Below are 21,415 nucleotides of genomic sequence, written 5' to 3'. Positions count from 1 at the left end.
AAAAAAAAAATCCCATGTTCCATTTCCCTTGACGCTATACAGTCCCACCCTGTTTAAATTCCTTTGACGCTATACAGTCCCCTATTCCCATGTTCAAATCCCCTTGACGCTCAACAGTCCCACGATTTTTCTCCATGTTAATTTCCCTTGACGCTATATGTTCCCACGATTTTTCTCCATGTTAAATTTCCCTTGACGCTATATGTTCCCAAGGGGGTCTGTAATGCTAATTCCCATTGACGCTATAAGATCCCCCTTAACTACTTTTAACGCCATTTTTCAGCACAGGATAGTCTATACATGGCGGCCAGTATAAATGGTAGAGAAAGAACCCGGGAAAACCCCAGAAAGAACCACCGACCCACGAGAAGTTACTGGCAAGCTTTCTCGTATATCCACACTGGCCGAGCCCGAGACTCGAACCCACGCAGACAGAGGTGAGATGGCAGTGATCCGTAACGGTGAGCGCTTTAGACCACTTGGCCACTCGGGGCCCCTAATTCCACAGTATTTCGAGGGGGAAAAAATCATTCGAATCTAATTAAAACAAATGTATGCGTAATTCAATTTACAAGGTTAACATCTAGAAACATAAAGGAAACAATTATAACAAAAGCTAATTCGAATCATACATGTTTGCATCATGTTATAACATATACATAACACAGTTACCACTTCGAATGTTATGCATTCGTAAAATTAGGATATTCTTCGTTAAGGTATGTGTACATGCATGATTTCTTTAGAGCTGTAATATCAGGTGAATGTTTAATATCATGCTGAAAACTTATGGAGGGGGACTGGGATCAGCCTAGCACCAATTCTACTTGAGCTGGGATCAGCCCAGAATACACTGTAATGCCGGGATCAGTCTAGCACCAGTTGGGATCAGTCTTTTACACTGAGCTGGGATCAGTCTAGCACCAGTTCTACTTGAGCTGAGATCAGCACAGAATACACTGTAATGCCGGGATCAGCATAGCACCGATTGGGGTCAGTCTTTTACACTGAGCTGGGATCAGCCTAGCACCAATTCTACTTGAGCTGGGATCAGCCCAGAATACACTGTAATGCTGGGATCAGCTTAGCACCAATTCTACTTCAGCTGGGATCATCCGAGTATACACTGTAATGCTGGGATCAGCCTAGTACCGATTGGGAATCAGTCTTTTACATTCAGATTCTAGCCCATGAGTAGCCTCCAGAGAGAGAGAGCCAACTATTTTATAATATTTTAATTAAGTATTGATGTTATCTTGGTTATGAGTTTGATGCTGTAGAATATTGGTAATAATGAATAGTGACACGTTAGATAATTGGGAGAGAGAATGAGTGAGAGAGAGATGAATGCATACACTCATGTCTCCTGTATTTCTTAAAATGCATGTATTAAATCATTTCTCGTACAATTCAGTATTGTTTTGTTGTGTATAAAGTGATAACTTATTAAATTTTAGTTTATGCACAACTTGATGATCTTGAGTTATTGTAGGTACACATTACTAGTGTTCCAGTGGGGTTTATCTGTTAATGACCACTGAGGGAGGAATTGGTGGTGTGGTAATATGATGTAATGCCAAATTATAAGGCTTAGCCATTGGCTAACACTTGAATAGGGGTGTTGTACATGTACCGTGAAACTGAGAGGCAGAATGGAATTATGCAGGAGACTGTTATTAGCCTCTTACTTGCTGTCTTTATCGAGGCTTGTTGGAAGATCACGGGGGTGGGGTGCATAGAATTATGGCGGCAATCTCCCTCCATACAAAATGATTTGTTTTTGCTGACAGTTATAGGGATATTTAAACGCTTGCCATTTGTCGAAAACCTGATAACGGAATAGTCCGGTCTGCATTAAACGTCCAGAGGAAACTCGGTTGAATCATAAAATGTAATTTTGTGTCACTCACAGATATTACACGAATATTTATTTATTTATTCATCTAAATCAATGTAAGGTTAGCCATGTATATACCCTTTATTGTAAACCGTGGTTTGATTTTCCCAATTTGTGTGTGTGTGTGTGTGTATCCTCCTCCTTTTTTATTGTAAATTTGTGTCCTGTTAAGTAATAAAAGTAAAATGATATTAGACTATCCCCCCCCCCCCATTGTCTAAACATGTTAAATTTAGCAAAATATATAATAATTGATGAATGGCGGCGAAAATCTGACAGTGAGAACGATCGTCTGATTCTCTTCGTTTCCTTACGTTTAGCGGCATCACGACGGGACTCTGAGTGATTTAGTGGTCTAAAGCGCTCACCGTTACGGATCACCGCCATCCTACCTACATCTGCGTGGATTCGAGTCTCAGGCTCGGTCAATATGGGTACGTGAGAAAGCTTGCCGGTAGCTTTCGGGGTTTTCCTGGGTTCTTCCTCCACCATTTATACTGGCCGCCATGGATATCCTATCTTGTGCTGAAAAATGGCGTTTACCCCTGTAACAACAACAACAAGAAGCATCACGAGATTGTATAGACCGCTCCGGTGACCTAGTGGTTAGAGCGTCCGCCTCGGATGCGGGAAATCGTAGGTTCGATCCCCGACCGAGTCATACCAAAGACTTACAAAATAGTACTAACAGCCGCCTCGCTTGGCGCTCAGCATTAAGAGGTTAGTGTTAGGACTGGTCGGCCTGGTGTCAAGATAATGTGACTGGGTGGGATATCATGCTACATATCTTCGGCATGATGCCCCAGTGCTAGACATCACTATAAACTGCCACAATGCAGATATCGTAGCGATATGACTGAAAAATTGTTAAAGCTACGTTAAAAATCCAAAACACACACACACATACATTGATAGTATATAACTTGCACAGTTACTGATAGCTAGATATAGAATGTGTGTTTGCTGTTTCTTTTTACTTTTTCTCTTCTTTTTTTCCGAGAGGATGGGGGTGTCTCAAAGTGAATAATTCTTCAAACAACAACAACACATGTTTAGTCAAGTCAATCTTCCAGTCTTGGACAATTGATCGACGTATAGATTGCAGAAGAGTAGCGGGTGTTTGTAATAGGTATTTCCCTGGAGAGGGCGCTGCTCAAATACTAGTTTTGATATCAGAACCCAGAGATAGGTATGGCGACACTACCCCATAGCAAAAAACGAATTTGCTATTATTACGATGGTAAGTGAGTTTTATGTCGATAATTAATTTGACTAGTATCATTTTAGACACTTTTTAAATGGAATGCAAGTGAAATATTCGCAACAGACTTTTATTTAATAGGAGTTTTTACTGCTACAGTTTCACTTGTATGCAAACACGAGAGTTTTTTGTTCTCGCGCCTCTGCCAAGTTTTTGAATATTCACAATGATGAATTAAACTAATGTCACCCTAAGTTACCTAGTATGTAAATTATACGAATACTATTAAGCGTTCTTGAAATACGCTGTAATATCCTTAATTTTTCTGTTAACATTGTAATATTTAACGATTTTTGTTATGGTCGAGAACACCGCATAGTATGGAAAATTACGGAAGCCCGCAAAGCCGATTTTATTGTACCCAAGCTTCGAAAATTTCTTTATCGCATTTTTTGCTTGTAAGACATCTCACTTTTGGAACTTAACTAATGTAGAATACACTGTGATAACCAACGTTGTACTCCATTTTTTAGTTTCGCAACAATGTCGCTATTTTATTTTGTAATATATGATAGCGTGTAAGGACCACGAACGATTAGCAACTCGTAACTAAATGCTTACGTGATTTGTATCCAGTTTTATTTTAATACGACAGATGAGATTTTTAATATCTATTTGTGTACAGTTCTTAAATGGTATCTTCTCGATTCATAGCGTGTGTTACCGCTGACCTTTCCAATCCAGTGTTAGATGATTGAAAGTTATACTGGGGTGGTCAGTCTGTTTCAAACTGACATGAAGACTGTTTATTTTCTCAGACATTTAAAGGGCCATTCCATGCCAAAATACAGGTGACCACCTTCGATTTCCATGAAATTTTCTCCAGGTCTATAGCTGTTATATTTCAGTATTTTAAAAAATCGAATTATTAATAAAATTTTGTATGATTAAAGTGGAGAGGTGTATCATATAGTTGTTTTCCCTTGCAAATTCATTTGTTTACAGTGGATGATTTTTTTATGGTTGTAACTTTTTTATTATACAAATATAAGGTTAGCAATTACTGTACATATTTGTGACCTGGGGAATATGAATCTGAGCTCACATTTTAAATATCTTTTATAATTTTAGAGATAAAAGCCATTTAGGTTGGCTTTTTTGTTCATGGATTTCTTTTTTTGCTTAAGATTTTAAGGTAACGTTTAAACCTGGTCATGCATCACAATCACCAGATATGATTTTATCTCAAAACTATAACTACAGGGGATTGTACCAAATAATTCTTCTAAATTTATTGTTAAGCTGCATCTGAAGCTCAAACTTGAGACAAATCATAAAACACAGAAATTGTTCCCTCATAGCAGAGAGGGTGTGACTGTGTGGCAGTTTGCTAGCATAATGAACTTGATGTGCCTCAGTGCTGTAATACTCAAGTCATTTTGTGTTGGAACCCCCAATTCCAAGCTAGAGCCAGTGCTGAAAATCAGCATATATAGTATCATCAGAAGGAAAAGAAAACCTTATAAATGTTTTTTAGATTATTGAGTTCCGGTTATTGCAGTTATATTTGGCTGAGTGTGTTACCACTCTGTAAGTGGCATTTTTTTAATCTGATTTTGCTCAGTGCATGAAATGTAGGCATATATCTAAAAAGATCTTGGATGAGATATTATGTATATCTAAACCTGTTGATGGTATATGGTGAAGTTGTATCATTTGCAACAAGTACATCGAAGAGAATGGTGGCAAGCCTCTGTGATTAAAATCTTGTGATATTAGGAAAACAACATGCTGTCTGAAGCAGAAAACTGAACAAACTTTCCAGCGTGTTCGAGAAATGGACTTTAACTAGTTCAAGTGAACTTATTTTAGCAGTTTTTAAAGTCAGGAACATGAAAGTTGTCAGAATAAAAAATACTAACTTCCAAAATTGAAATCAATGAATTGGAAACTATAAAACAACAAGAAATATGTATCGTCTGTTTTTTTTATTAAAAAAATTGCTTTATTTTTCTTCAATTAAATTTTCATCAGAGGTTTGGTAATTGAAAAAGCAAGCTGAAGTAGGAGTCTTTTGAGAGGTACACATCTAAAGTTAAGCCAAACCTTATACTCATTAACCCATCAATCACAAACCAAAATTAAGGTAATTACAAGTTGTTTTAACAACACCTTAGATACAAAAGATCATTTTTTTTTTAATTACCATGACAACCTGTGAGGAAAACCTGGGAAATGTCTTCTTTTTTAAAAAAAATAAAAAAAACTCTGAGAAGTACAATATTGTAGAGAATAACTATAATGAGATAAATCCACATGTAATAATCATCTTTAATCTGATTGGCGGAGCTTGTTATCATTCTGGAAGCCATAATTTTTTATGATTTTGATCACATGTTGAATACATGTATATCTCGATTGCATTTGATAAAATGCAGGATCCACACAGATTGGTAAGATCGGCTTGCATACGATTGTTTGTGCTTGTTATCGATCTTGTGAAAGTATTTCTGAGTCTGTTTTGATAATATTCAGTAAACAGGCTTAAATCAGTAATATCTTGGGTACGTACAGTTACGAGCAAGATCCTTGGATGTGTTAACGATGGCAATTTCTTGTCAATGCGTTTGTGACTGTTGCAGATCTTAAATGGATTTTTATCATCCTAGTCATAAATGACTTTATTTATGAATAAGATACTATGCATGTTGATTATGCCGTTCTATTAGAATATAGTAAAATAGTTAAAGTCAACATAAATTTACAGAGATGGTTTTCATAGGTTGTGTTCTTATAAATACTACATACTGATGGGCAGCTGTTACATTTTACCAGGTGAGCAATAAGGGGACATCTTGGCCTCTTTGTAGTTATTTTTCTTATTTCAGATATGATCCATTGTTATTCAGTAATATTCCTTAAATATTTCAGGGGACATTGGAAATTACTACTATGGACAGGGGCATCCCATGAAACCCCACAGAATTCGCATGACACACAATCTGATTCTGAACTATGGGCTCTACAGAAAAATGGAAATTTATGTAAGTACAGTAATTTTAAGGAAGATGATGACTGATTGGATGCGGAGGCATTCCCTCCCATCTGCTGTGGTGTTCTAGTCACCCTCTGCCCTGACTCGTTTTGTTACTGTTTTATCTCATCAGAAGGAATAATTCAGGTTGATTCATCTGATCCATTATCGGTAACGCGTCAGAAGGGATAATTTGGGTTGATTCGTATGTTCAACTGATCCAAGAGTGTGACCTTAAAGGGAAAATTGCTAGAGGATTAGAAATCAGCCTACACCCAAGATTCACAAATTGTCCTGAATTCGTCAGTGCTTGGAACAACATTCTTTGAGAAGCCTTAAAGGAACTAAACAGTAAAAATGTTTGCCAAACAAAGTAAGATTGTGAGACCATTAATGGCAAGAAAATGGATAAATCTAAAATCTTTAGAAGTACATTAACGAACCCAAAAAATAAATCAAACATTGTACCACACATAATGTCATCTCCAGTGGTCCACCTCTTAAACAGCCACCCCTTCTGCACTGGGGAAAGTGGCCATATAAGATGGGTGGCCTTTCCAGAGGGGGACGATATTTTATACATGTATATGTATGTGTATATAGTAAGAAAGTCACATATAACTAAAGGCAGTTAATATCTTCATTTATAAGTAGCATTATTATTAAAATGTTTTTCTAGTCTTAAAAACAGTTATTTCAGGTAAAATAAGTTAATAGTTCTTATTCTTAGGCATGTTGTCTGAGCGAACAATTGTTGGCATACGCATTACAAAACCATTAAAAAAACATTATTTAAATCTTGGTACATACATTGCATTGTATTTTAAATAATTCTCTTTCCATTTACTGCATTTTCCCACTGCTTCAGAATAGTCTCCTTATCTGTTATGATCTTTTTTATTTGAGTCATCCCAACATTAAATTTTTGGCAGGTGGACTCTCCCCATTGTTCAAGTTGAATAACTTTTACTTTTTCGTCTAATGTATTATTCTTCATTTATGTGATGACATGTTAAAGTTTTCGAGTGATTTATTCATATGTTGCTAATTGCACAGTACTGCAATTTAATTATGCAGACGCAACTTTTGTAGAGTCAACAAAATGCCTTGTATATAAAGTAAGTGATATGTGTACTGCCACGTGATTTTTTAGTCTTTGTCTGGTACCCTGTTTTCTTCAAGGTTAATTTCTGTGTGTTGATGCACACAGTATATATTTAGCCTATGTTGACCATGTTATGATCTTGACAGTTACATCCACTTGTAATCGTCAATTTAAAAAAAATCCGCTGTGTAAAACCCAAAGCTCTGTCAGAACATTGCAGACCCTATTTCCTGTAAACATCGTTGTTAATGATATAATAATAATCTTTGTGCTACATATGCTTTAGCCAACACTTCTTTCAGTAACGAAAACCTGACATCTGGAAAAAGACATCAGGAAAGATAATCAGATTACTTACCGTAACGTAACTATTGGTTCAGGACACATATTAGTCATCGAATGTGGCCGCTTAAGAGGGGTAAATTTTACATTTGTGTACTAATGTGTTGGCCGCTTGTCATGTGTGATGGGTGACCTTTCTTGTGAGGTACTTTTGAACACAAACTTGGTAGTGCCAAGGGATTCTGGCCATTAAGAGTGCTTGGCCGCTGGTTGGGGGGAGGGGGGCATTCATGAGGGGGACCACTGTCTTTACTCACTTGCACTAAATATGGCAGATATTATGTAGGAGAGACTAAATGGGAATTCCAAGTGAGAATAAAAGAACACTTGAGGGATATCCATAATCATAAAGAATTCTGTGTCTAAGCATTTGAATACATCTGACCACAACATAGATTGTGTTAAATATCAGATAATAGAAGTTATTTAATCTGATCCAGAGCTCTCCATTAGCACTTTTTATAGAAAAGATAGAGAACTTTTATGGATATGCCAAGATACACTCTACGGCCGGTAGGGATTAACATCTCTGTTTAATTGGGAGTTGGTGCTTTTAACTTGTACAATTTTATAAATTCAGTCACTAAGTAGTATGTATGTGTCAAGGTTCCCACTAATAAATCTTCAGTATTGTGGAAGTCTGAAAATCCATTATTAATTTAAATTTTATAACTATCACAGCGTCTCTTTTTCACCACTGACAAAGAAGGATTTGTTTGTTTGTTGTTGGTTTTAAAGGCACTTTTAGCACATTATTGGCTATGTCATGTTGAGGAGATGAACACTAAATTTGTTTTGCAAAGACAGCAAATAAGGACAGATAATATGTTAGGAGTACAATCACTACTATATATACCAATATATCAGTTGGGTAAAACTGCAGCCAACATTAACCCTGATCTGCCATCACATAATTCACCTTCAAGTTAGGGTCTGTGCTGTTTGCAGTTTCACACCCACCCACCCCCAACAAACAACAGTACATTTCAGATTAGCAGAGATCATATGGAGCAAGTGAATTTATGTGCCTGGTTTTTTATTATTGTTATTGTTGTATGGTTTAACGTCATTTTTCAGCACAAGATAGGCTATACGTGGCTGCCAGTATTAGTGGTGGAGGATGAACCCGGGTAAACCCTGGAAAGAACCACTGACCCATGAGAAGCTACTGGCAAGCTTTTTCACATACTCTCATTGGCCGAAGCCAAAACTTGAACCCACTGAGACAGAGGTGAGATGGTAGTGATCCATAACAGTGCGCGCTTTAGACCACTCAGACACTCAGGGCCCCTTTTGTGCCTGGTTTAAAAGTTTAACAGTATCAGTTGAGGCAGTGGTTGGACCCAGGACTTTCTTGTCCAGAGTAGAACCTTCAAACCACAAGACCTTCTGAACCTTACTTAAAATTTCTTTATTCTCATTTGATCTTAACTAAGCTATTTTGGTCATTCTTTCTGTTACAGAGGCCGCACAAGGCCACACAGGAAGAGATGACAAAGTTTCATAGTGACGACTACATCAAATTCCTCAGGAGCATTCGACCAGACAACATGTCTGAATATAATAAGCAGATGCAAAGGTGTAAGTATTAGTAAAATATTTTTCTCACAGAGGAATTCTTCCTGTGAGTTGCTTTCTGTTACAAAAGGAGAATATAAAATTGCATTCATTTTTAACATTAAAGTGAAAGATAATGTAAGAACAGTGCATCATGATATAAAGGTCAGGCTGATCTACTTTACAGGGTGTTAAATAAGTAAACCTTTTTAAAGTCATTTTAACTTTGTATCAGTTACATAAAACACATGAATGACCATTTTCAGGTTTTTATTGTTAAAACTAAGGTTCTCTTGTTATTCTAAATCATTCCCGGAGTGTCTGTAGCAAGATTTAAATGTTTATTTTGTACATAATATAAGCTGTCAAAGTCGGTAACAGAATCTGAGCCGTGTTTTTACACTGATTTTCCTAAAAGTAACCAAATTTTGCGTTTGAGTAATGAGCTTGACTACGAATAGTTACTTCGGTCAGATCATCTGCATGTTTGGTTGTCTTTTCAGTCAATGTGGGAGAAGACTGTCCAGTGTTTGATGGCATGTACGAATTTTGTCAGTTATCCACAGGAGGCTCTGTTGGTAAGGAAACCTTAATCCTGATTCTGTTCTTTTAAAGGCCTTCCAACCATGTTTTTATATATGCAAGTTGAGTCAAAATAAAACTTGACTTAAAAAGTTATAAAACATTTGCTCTCCAAGTTCAACTTTGCATGCAGGTCATTTGCTAATATTAAACTGGAACTACCCTCAAGTCTGAAGCAGTGTTTTCAAGGCTGTAATCATATTTATGATGGTTGGAACATGAAATGATTGCATATAATCATCATTAATCCATGTGCATGCCAGAATTGGCACTTTGCCAATTATAAGTTCTTTTTATTAGGGATATCTTATAGAAAAAGCAATGTCTTGTTAATTGAGTACAGAAAAGTACTTTCCACAATAATTCCTTCATAACACCATTTACCTTAGTTTCCACTCAGATTTTGACAGAATAATGACCACTTCATTTATCAAGAGACTTTGCAAGACTAGGTCTGTTATGAAATACAGACTGATCCATTACTGTAATGATTTCATAAATGACATAATATTATCAAAGTAAAGCAAGAGTCAAAACTTACATTTCCAAATAGGTTGAATTTTTTCTGGTGTGTAAATGTAAATTTATTTTGGTATGTAAATTTCCTTAAATATCAGTTGAACATGTAGACCATAAGGTACAAAAATGGTATTCCATGACTACACTGTTCAAAACAAGTTAAGCTCACCACAATATAGACTCAGTCAGAAGGCTGAACTGTGCAAATTCATGAACAGTTGGGATATATGAAAAGCAGTTTATCATCAGCACCTATGCAGACATAATATGTATGGCATAACTGTCCATTGTATAATAATAATAATAATAATAATAATGAGGACTTTGTATAGCGCCTGATCTTTAGAAGCTCTAAGTGCTTTACAACATTAGACAACACCTATAAGATAAAAAACATATAATGATATTACAAAAACAAACACCATGAAATTAGAAAACATTTTTAAAAAAAACATGCTGAGAATATTTAAGGTAGGAAACATTATTAGGTCTTTAAGTTTGTTCATGCAGTCGAAATAAGTGAGTTTTGAGAGCCCTTTTGAATGTGATCACTGTGTCTTTATGTCTAAGTTCAGTAGGCAATTCATTCCACGTTGCTGGGCCCTGGTATGCAAAAGAACGCTGTCCAAATGACTTTGTTTTCATAGTAGGAATAATGAGTATACGATTGTCAGAAGAGGAGCGTAAGTATCTTGCTGGTGTGTACTACACATGGGTGAGGTCGGATAGGTATGTTGGATTAGAGTCCGACAGTGAAACGTAGCACAGAGAACACATTTTGTATTTGATTCTGGATCAAATGGATTGCCAGTGTAGGGTACAGAGCAGCGGGGAGGTGTGCTTTGATCGTGGTACTCTAAGTATGATCTGAGCAAATGTGTTTTTAACTTTTGAAGTTTCTGGAGCAGCTATTGAGATGAACCAGACAGAATTGAGTTACAATAGTCCAGTCTTGAAAGTACTAATGAACACACAAGTGTTTTAGTGGCATCAACTGAAAGATATTTGTGAACTGAGCTGATGTATATCTGCTTTAAAAACAAATCCCCACCAGATGTATATATTAGAGGCATGATTTATGTCTGATCATTCTAATTTCTATGGAACCAAAATTTTGTAGAATTTCTTTATAACAGACTGTTAAATAAAGTGTTAAAATGTAAAATGCATACCCTAGTCAATTCAAAATGATGTATATGCACACATATATTTATAGCTATATGCATTTTTACTGATACATCTTGTGTTTAAGTGCATGATCTGCAATTTAAATCAGATTGGAACTTGCATGTTATGAGACAATGAAGTTAGACAAGATTGTCATTTTCAGAAATGCATGTTTTCTATTTCAAAATTTTGCTAATTCTATTCTTTTGGGCCATAGGTTAAGCTTGCGAAAATTTGTCTCATCTGGGAATAATCTTCAGATGTGGGGGAGCGCCGTAACTAATATTGCAAACTGAACTGATAACTGCATTATACTTACATATATACATACATACATACATACATACATACATACATACATATCGAGGCCACTTGTTAGTTTGAGCATGGAAAATGCCATTGAGATCTTTACCGGCTGAATGTGAGAAGTTTTACTCTTGAATTTCTGTAAAATTTTTGTTTGAATCTTACCCTAATACCATGAAACTTCCTGTTGTTTCCAGCTGGAGCAGTGAAACTGAACAAACAGGCAGCTGACATTGCTGTCAATTGGGCAGGGGGACTTCACCATGCCAAGAAGTCAGAAGCCTCGGGGTTTTGTTATGTCAACGACATTGTGCTAGCCATATTGGAACTTCTCAAGTAAGAAAGAAATTCTTGCCTCCCTTTTTACTTACTATAATTTTACCAATGCAGTAGATAATAGAACAGTGTTATATTGTTTAATAAGAAAAGTAAATATACAAGTTTTGGAACTTTGTTTCTGGAACTTTCAAGTAAGGATTTCTGTGACATTTTAAAGTTTTTTTTTATGTAATCATGAAATAAACTTGTTTTGACTTCTGTTGAAAGCAAATAGAAATTTTGACATTATTGGACATGTATAGATCTTATATGGATGGACCAATTTTTAGCATAGCATAGAGCTGAGAACCAGGGTCCATGTTTTTTCTTGAGTGTGCTGATGAATGATTGCACATGGCAAACATTGTATGATTATTATTTTTAAATGGTCATTTAATGCAAAAATTTGGACATTGTGATCAGGGATCCTTGAATTCTAACAGCTCTTATTGGATTTTATCTCTTTCCGAAACTATGCTTTAGAATTTCATCAACCAACAGTATTTAATTTTTTTTTCTGCAGCTTTTAAATGTGTTATAAATTGACAAATTACTAGATTGAAAAAGTCTAGCAGATAAGCTTTGACACTTATATTTTATGCCATATAGCTACAGAGTTTAAATAGAAAACATATTGACCAAACATATCAGCACCCTATGTGCATTGTCTGACAGGTAAAGCTAGCAAATGATCATTTGAAATCACTTGTTATAGTCAATTAAATCAATGGCAAATCCAGAACAGATGGCAACACATTTTGTTGAACATCGTATATGAGAACCTCTTGTCAGTCCTACATTGATTAGCATAAGTTTGTATCACTACACATCCTAAACTATGTGGTGGATTGTCGTGAACTTTTAATAATATGGACTTAGTGCTATTCTGCAGATCCTCCAAGTGCATTACAGTATTAGATAAGACATAAAAAATATACAATGACAAGTTTACTGTTATGTATATTTGATTTAATTTTCATTGTCTGATGTTTTAATTTTTTTATTTTTTTTTATTCAATTACATGCTATTGTAATGTAATATAGTTTATTGGACTTGATTTTTGTAAGAATTAAGTTTGGTTCTGTACGACATGACTTTTCTTAATTTTCTTTGGTAAACACCTAACAATAGAAACTGTATCTAGTTTCTGACCTTGATTCAGAACCAATGACGGTTTTAGTAAACAACTTTTTGTTTTAATTCTTTCCCAGAGTAAGAATTATTAAGTCAACTCAAGACCATACCTGGACGACATGATATTTATCATGTAACAAACTTCCATTTCTAGAAGGTTGTCTACCATTGGGGAATCTGTGTCTTAGTTAGACTTATTACAGCAAAACTGTTATGAGCGACCTCTGCTATAAGCGACCACCTGTCATTTCTGACCACAAGCATAATGGACGTATCAATTTTATTATATAAATGCTCTGTTATGAGCATCCACCTGCTGAATGTGACCAGCAACCGCGATGTCTTGTCAAAATATGCATTTCAACACTGCTATGAACTACCGCATCACAAAACGAGGATAAACTCTACCAACCTTTATTTAATAACTGTAAAAACCACTGCTCATGCCGTTCTAAATGTTTAAAAAAAAAATAGGCTGGCTACTGATGTCTGAATTTTTTTAGTTATGCCTATAGTGTTTTATTGTTTCCAACTAAAAAGATGCAAATTTTAGGCTGGAGAAAATAATTATTGTAACTGAAAGAAGTGAAATAGAGCAGACCACTTGCGAAAATGCAGTTTAAACATCGGTAAAACAAATTTAGGTTGTTATAAAGGAAAACGAGTAATTCAGAGACGATTTCATATGCTAAAATATGTGTTTTCTTGTTTGATGATAGAAATATATCTTTATTGCTATATAATTTTGTTTTTAGATGAATGCATACAGTATTTTATCAAGAACTACTAATAAAGGAATATATATACAGTGATTGTGGTTATTTTTATTGAAATTGTTCTGAAACTGGTCGTTTTCGTACAAATCTGCTATGAGAGACTGCTTTTTGTTGGAAGAAGGGGTGGTCTCTCATAACAGGTATTACTGTACTAATGTTTTGAGAAAGAACAGACAGCTGTGCTTTAACACTTGAGACATCAGGGTGTTTTATGTTGTGTCCAGTTTGGGGCTAGTTTTATTTTCTTCAAATTATTGAATTTCAAGTGATTGTTTTCCCTGGAAATACTAGTGCTCTAAATTAATTATTGGCCAAGGACATTTATTGAAATTTATACATAATTAAAAAAACTGGAATATTTTCTGTGATTCAACAAGAGACTGTTGACACTGCAGCACTTTGCAGGTTACAAAAGACATCGGTTTCCATTTTGGATTTCATCTGGATTCAAACTCAGTTCCATTAGGGACTTTTTATTACTAGGACTTCCACTTTTTTATTCTTGGATTATTTTTGGATTTGATTTGTAAAACCATAAGTTCTATTTTCTCATTTTTCACTTGATATTCTTGGGAAATAAATTATTTGTTAAATTTTACAAAGCTGGTTGTTTTTACTCATTTCTGTTATTTTTTGTAAGAACCTAGACTTGTAACAATTACAGAAATGTACACCATTCAGTTATAAAACAAAATGATGTTGGGTTTACATGAATGTCGTGCATTAATTTGGTTCTATTTGCTGGTATTGTATAAGGGTTTCTCTTTGTAGCAAGCAAAGATGGAGGGTAGGGACTGATATGGTGACATGGCATATGACACAGAGGTTATCTGATGCAAGTTCATGGGAAACCAATGAATACTTTGGAATATTATCATCAGGTCTATGAAGAATCCTATGTATAATTTGACCGTGTTTATGGGTGGATTAGAGAACTGACTGTTTGAGGTTGAAAATGTGAATTGAATCTTGGAGTTTTGATGTGTATGGATTTCCAGGACAGTCAACATGATAAATTGAAATGTTCAAGAATAATCATGTCTTCACATCGACTTTCTATAATCCAAGAGGTTAGGAAACTGCTCCAGATAGAGATTTAGTCAGCTGGTTCTTTTGACTAAACGGATGGCAGTAGAAGGAGATAAAAATGGACTGTCCTTTGTTCCATTGTGAGTGAGGTTTAGACTAGTTCAAATGACTTGTCTTTGAAATTGACTAGTAGTTAAGACAAAGACTTATAGAGTTCTTTTTAATGACAGCAATCAGCCTCCACAAGAGTGGCATGGAGGATGTTAGATCCACACTTTGGCTCATCTCCTGATGTTTCATTTATCACTGCCATTTACATTTAAGTATAGATGAATGTAGTCCCAGGTTGTTAAGTCTAGTGCACAATGTTGTATTGAACTTCCAACTAGTTTTTTACTTTGATTAATGAGGGTACACTTTAGCATAAATGGGTTGACTGACATGTATAATGTCATGTGTCATGTTGAAAAGAAAAGATGGTTGTAATACAAGTGGGCAAAACGTAAAGGAAAAAATCTAACATTTCTCTCCCCTAAAGCAAGTAAACCAAGAAACACTCCAATTGAACAGTCAATTCAAGATGAAACCAACAATGTAGATGAACACAGTCAACAAACACATGACATGTGAAACTGCACAAAAATCCAGAGCAGCTGCCTCAAGCCTGTTATATGAGATTGGCTCTTTTTAATTGTCATCATGTCTAGCAAGTTATGCATAGAAGATACTTAGAATTGTCTGCATTCAGTATTTTTATGTTACCATGGGAATGAATTGTAGCATAAGTAAAGTACTTTCCTTGTGAGTCTTTACGTAGGCAGGTGACTGATGGGAATATATCCTTCTTTAGATGACTTTTCTTTAGCAATTCACAATACCTTGATCAAACATAAGTAACACTCATAAGCACGTTTTCATTGTGGTGGAATTTTTGAGACCATTTACAACTGAGCAGGTTCAAGTTTAGGATTCAGCCAATGTGGGTATGTGAGAAAGCTTGCCAGTTGCTTCTCGTGGGTCGGTGGATTTTCCCAGGTTTTTCCTCCACCATTAATACTGGCCGCCATACATAGCCTGTCGTGTGCTGAAAAATGGCGTTAAACCCAACAACAACAACAACAACAACAACTGAGCAGATAGAAATAGACTGCTAAGTCATCCCAAATAATTTGAAATATTCTATTCTTAAATTACGCCGGCAGAAAATGCAGTACACTTATTGATAGAAATGTATTGCCTTTTTTTCTGTTGTAAAACCCATTGTCCCTAAGATGAGAATATGACCCCTACCTTGCTTCATTATGGACCATTTTGAATCCCCCCCCCCCCACATTTCATAGTCTCTCTGTAACATATTTATGTAAGATGATATTTGACTGTACATTCTCAAACATGTGGCTGCTAACTTGGTTACAGATATCATCAGAGAGTGTTGTATGCTGACATTGATATTCATCATGGTGATGGAGTGGAGGAAGCCTTTTACACCACAGACAGAGTAATGACTGTGTCTTTCCACAAGTATGGAGAGTACTTCCCTGGTACCGGTGATCTTAGGGTAAGTTCTGACAAGAGAATTACATCTTTCTCCCCACCAAGGAAGAAATACATATTTGTTACGTGTTCTTTGTGCAACTCTGTCAAACAATATTGAAGTCAAGATAGCTTTAAAATTATTGAACCAATCAAAACCAGATTGATATTTAGATGCAATGAGTCATTTGAACATGATTAAGTTCTGATGACTGGCCGTATTTGTAAATTTGTACACATTTTTGGACTTCTTTCCAACAAGATCTTGTAAGAACATTTAAACAGAATTAAAAGTGAGATGGAATGAAATAGGATGTTTTTAATATATACATGGCATGATTAGTCTTTCAGACAATTAGCAACAAGTTTTCCGTCATATATATATATATATATATATATATATATATATATATATATATATATATATATATATATATATATATATATATATATATAACCAAACAATAAGGATTATTTCCCATTGAAGATATACTAAGTAAAACTTAATAAAGGCAGGCAATATATATAGTGTAAATTATTTTCAGTGTATCCATTTTACATCAGAATATTCTCCATTGTAAAAGGATTGACAAAGCTTCTTTCTGAGCAGGAGTATATGAACAATTGATTTTTATTTGTGTAGTTTTTATCTTAAGTTTTTCTATATATGAATAGATTGGATGTTGATAGCAGTGTAATGTTAAATTTTATTGCTAAGGCCTTTTAATAATCCCATGATTTCTATACATGCTTATTAGTTGGTTCCAGCTACAGATTGCGTAGACATTGCATGATGTGCCAGCAGATCTGGATCAGTTCTGTTTGTTGAGCAATCAGGAGAACAAACAACATAGATCCTGATCTGCTGGGGCATTATGTGATGGCAGATCTTGGTCTGTGTTGCTTAAATTTGGACCCTTGGAACTTATAAACCAGCATAACTGGTGTATGTTAAAATATCAGTGTTAAATGGTTCCACAAATTATAAATATGTGTATTGAGGTTTGTTTTGTGTTTACTTTCTTATGTTTGTTTGTTACTTCAGTTTGATTATTTACATTATTCTGTTGCTTTTAAATTACTCCTTGATAATTCTTACAGGATATAGGTGCAGGAAAGGGCAAATATTATGCTGTCAACTTTCCACTCAGGGATGGAATAGACGACGATTCATATGAATCCATTTTCAAACCGGTAAGAACACTTAATGCCAACTTGACTGTTGTAACTGAAATTGACATTCCTTGAATTAAAATTCCCTTCTAGCTTCCCTTAAAAATATGTAATTCATTTTGTGATTGTTTTTTTTTGTGTGGATAGGATTACATCACTAGGAATTTTTGTTTTTTTGTAAAACTTTTTGATACCTAAATTAGACTTATTTTTCACAGATAATCCATCATAACTATGTAATTTTGCTCTGAATTTCTATAATATGGTGGATAGTTCCTTTCATTAAATATGTGAAGAGCACACGCATGTATCATGCAAAGATTTTACTCAAATGAAGTGATTTGTTTAATGTTGATTTATTTACATTTAATATGATGAACTGCGTTTTGTGAAATTGCTAAAGAACAGCACAAATATTTTTCCTGTTAAAGAAAAAAAAACAACCTAGAAACCATGCCAAAACTTGACCCATCAAATTTTGAATTGGCCTGGTAATGACATGTACAAGGACCACTGACCCCATATCCCAGAATCCTAGATTGAATGACAGATCAAGGTCAAAATGTTCATTCTTTGTACTGAAGTACAGGCCACAGTCCAGATTTTTTAATATTTGTTAATGTGGCTCACTGTAAAATTGACTTTCCATATCAATAAATAACACATTTTTTGACAATGAACAACTTGATTGAGATTCAGGTATAATGGATGTTATGGCAAAAGATAGACAGGACAACTGAGTGATAGTGGTTTGAATATTTTCAAAACATAGTTTACACTAGATTGGCAATCTGCTGGCTAATTGCCGTGCTAAATAATGGCTGATTTACCTTAGTCATTAAAATCTACACCTTAAACATGTTTTGTACTTTTTCGAGTGTAGGGTTTTAGCATATCACCAATTAACATAATAAACAGATCTATTAGCCATGAAAAAAGATTTAATTTGGTTTATTTGATACATCGTGTATGTTAGCTTTGATAGTTCCCAGCAAAAATTTAGGATCCAACAGATTTGATTGGATTGGAGTTTCACTGATCCATCTGCAAATTTGCAAATTCATTGATGCCAGATTAATGACAAGATGTCGGATTAGTGACAATATCAAGCTCTGTGTTTCGTATATATATATATATATATATATATATATAAGCAGTTTACTCTAAGTAATTTAGGTAGGAGTTAGATTTCTTTCAAGATAAAATGCTTCATGGAAAATAGGGACCATCCTGGAAAAGTCCATATCGTTGTAATAAACACTACTAATGAATGTATTCCACCCTTAGAAATAGATCAGAGATGATTGTGGTTCAAACTTCCACTCTTAATTAAAACAATGAAGAACAAGTTCTTATGCTATGATATTAATTCTTGTGTGTCTTTTAGGATTTTCTTTTGTAATTCAAGTAATTTTGATCGCATTGTTATTGATAATATATTAATATAATGTGCATGTACCAGACATTTTAAATTTAGTGTGTTCCATCATGGACAGAAGATATTTGTTTTAACAGTCAGTGCTGTAAAATCCCATTGTAGGCCATGTAGTGCCAGGAAATAATGCCACCAAGCAAACTTAGTCCTGACCTCAGAATTATGGTAAGTTAAATTACAATCTGGAATTCACAGCATCAGACTTCTTAAACTTTATGAATTATTCAGTGTACCATATTCAGTGTAGGCAGCTTGTGGCATATGACATCTAACTTCTGGCATGTATACAATGTATATAAATCACTTGTAAGCTGGGTTCAACTCCAAACAATTTGACCCTGCTCAACTGGTGCATAATAGACTGGCAGATCAGGGTCTCTGTTTTTTGTTCTTCTGATTACTCCTAACAAACTGCATTGACCAAGATCTGCCAACGTATTAGGAATTCCATTTCTGGAGTAAGTTTTAATGGCTTTTATGGTTAGTACAGACCATAAGTTTAAATACTGAATGTAAATTGATTTTACATTGCCAAACATTTTTTGAAGATTCTATGTGTATTTTTGCCTTATGTAGGTGATGACCAAAGTGATGGAAATGTACCAGCCAAGTGCCATTGTGTTGCAGTGCGGGGCTGACTCCCTGTCAGGGGACAGACTGGGCTGCTTCAACCTCACACTCAAAGGTTTGATTTTTGGCAATTATTACATCAGAAACTTCATGTCTAGCTAACCTGGCCATAAAATTAGGTTTTAGAACAAAATGAATTGATGTTAGAGATGATGTATAATTGCAGGCTAGCATAAACTATGTGCAGTTTTGTAATTAAGGGTATTTTTTTTTTATAGTTAAAGATATTTACTTGGAAGTAATTGTTTTTTTATAATATTGGTTTTGCTCTATGAAGAACATATTTCTTTTTAAAACCTATGTCCAAGTTTATTACTTTTTTGCAAAGAAGTATTTCTGTATAAAAAAATTGACACATTTGAAAATCTTAAATATTTTGAAATAAATTTGATGATTTTGATGGAATATAGTTTAATGGTAGGTAGTATTGCAGTATTAAAGGGCCTGAAACATTTGTCAGTTATGTTATAACTTACTTTTACACATTATTGTATGGCATTACATAAATACTCGGTTTCATGACTCACAAATTATTTAAAATTCCTATTTTATATCATTGTCTTTTAATTTTAACAAATGATTCAATATGTTTTTCTCCTGATCACTTCCAAATTTAATTTCCAGGAGTAAAGAAACCCCATGTCCTTCAAATTTGAATGAAGCCTAAATTTTAAAGTTAAACACCTGTAAAGGGCAAATTTGTCCTTTATAGGCAGGCATTCTTTATATGAAGAGCAGTTCTTTTATGCAACTTTTTGACTGGTCTTTTATAGTTATTTACTTTGTACACTAATGTTCGCATTTTTATTGTGTATAGTGTGTACATTAACATAGATGTATGGATAGTACCATCTTTTTGTATTAAGTCATGCATTGAAATGTTATTAAAGAAAAACTGTTCACATATAACAAATTGCATCAATTCACTTTTCAAGAGAAGGCAGCCTCCATTGCTTATTTGTTGATTTCTCCCAGGGTTTTTTTCAGAGTCAGTACATATAACAGTATGAAAGATACTTTTGTCATGCAAACCTCATAAATTGAATTTCAGTGGTATGATAAAACAAAGCATTGTTACATCTTAAAACTGAAAGAACCAGCTATGGCTTATGCCCCTGGGTATACATGAATGCACAAACTTGGGATCAAACTTAAACCACCAATACTGTACTCATTATAAAGACTGACTTCACAATAAAATCTGAAATTATTTTGACATGAAAACCATGCCGCTTGTTAAACGATAAAATATTGTTACTGCCATAGCAGTTTAAAAAATGGTATTCAGTTTTTGTTATTATTTATGTATGTGAATGGTTCTCTATTCTCTTCATTTTCTTTTCATATAGGTCATGGAAGATGTGTGGAATTCATGAAAAAGTGGAACCTACCCATCCTGTTGTTAGGAGGTGGTGGATATACCATCAGGAACGTGGCCCGCTGCTGGACCCATGAAACTTCTATGGCACTGGGTGTGGAAGTTGCTAATGGTATGTATAGATACACCTTCCATGAAACTATGGTAAGCCCACAATAGTCCACTCAGTTTTACAGCTATATGTATGTAATGGTCAGGTGCAAGTATACCTATTTTATTTACCAGTATATACAGCACTGTTTATTTTTAAGTTACAGTATGATAACCTTTCTATGGAGAAAGCCTGCTTATTAAGTCG

General features: G+C 34.8%; 1 protein-coding gene across 1 annotated transcript in view; it reads left to right on the top strand.

The window, feature by feature from the left end:
* The first annotated feature begins 2,985 nt into the window (after positions 1-2,985).
* Positions 2,986-21,415, top strand: part of LOC149807294 (putative histone deacetylase 1-B) — a 43,770-nt gene continuing 25,340 nt past the window's right edge. The window contains exons 1-9 of the mRNA XM_089964920.1: positions 2,986-3,137; positions 6,030-6,142; positions 9,043-9,160; positions 9,640-9,714; positions 11,908-12,046; positions 16,385-16,526; positions 17,603-17,695; positions 19,686-19,794; positions 21,089-21,229. Of these exons, the coding sequence (XP_089821046.1) occupies positions 3,089-3,137; positions 6,030-6,142; positions 9,043-9,160; positions 9,640-9,714; positions 11,908-12,046; positions 16,385-16,526; positions 17,603-17,695; positions 19,686-19,794; positions 21,089-21,229 (979 nt within the window). The 5' untranslated portion in view covers positions 2,986-3,088. The remainder of the gene's footprint in view (positions 3,138-6,029; positions 6,143-9,042; positions 9,161-9,639; positions 9,715-11,907; positions 12,047-16,384; positions 16,527-17,602; positions 17,696-19,685; positions 19,795-21,088; positions 21,230-21,415) is intronic.

This window comes from Sinohyriopsis cumingii, chromosome 1 (assembly GCF_028554795.1).
Source record: "Sinohyriopsis cumingii isolate HCF-2022 chromosome 1, ASM2855479v2, whole genome shotgun sequence".
Taxonomy (NCBI): domain Eukaryota; kingdom Metazoa; phylum Mollusca; class Bivalvia; order Unionida; family Unionidae; genus Sinohyriopsis; species Sinohyriopsis cumingii.
The sequence above is the reverse complement of the archived record's forward strand: the minus strand, read 5'-3'. Positions and strand labels throughout refer to the sequence as shown.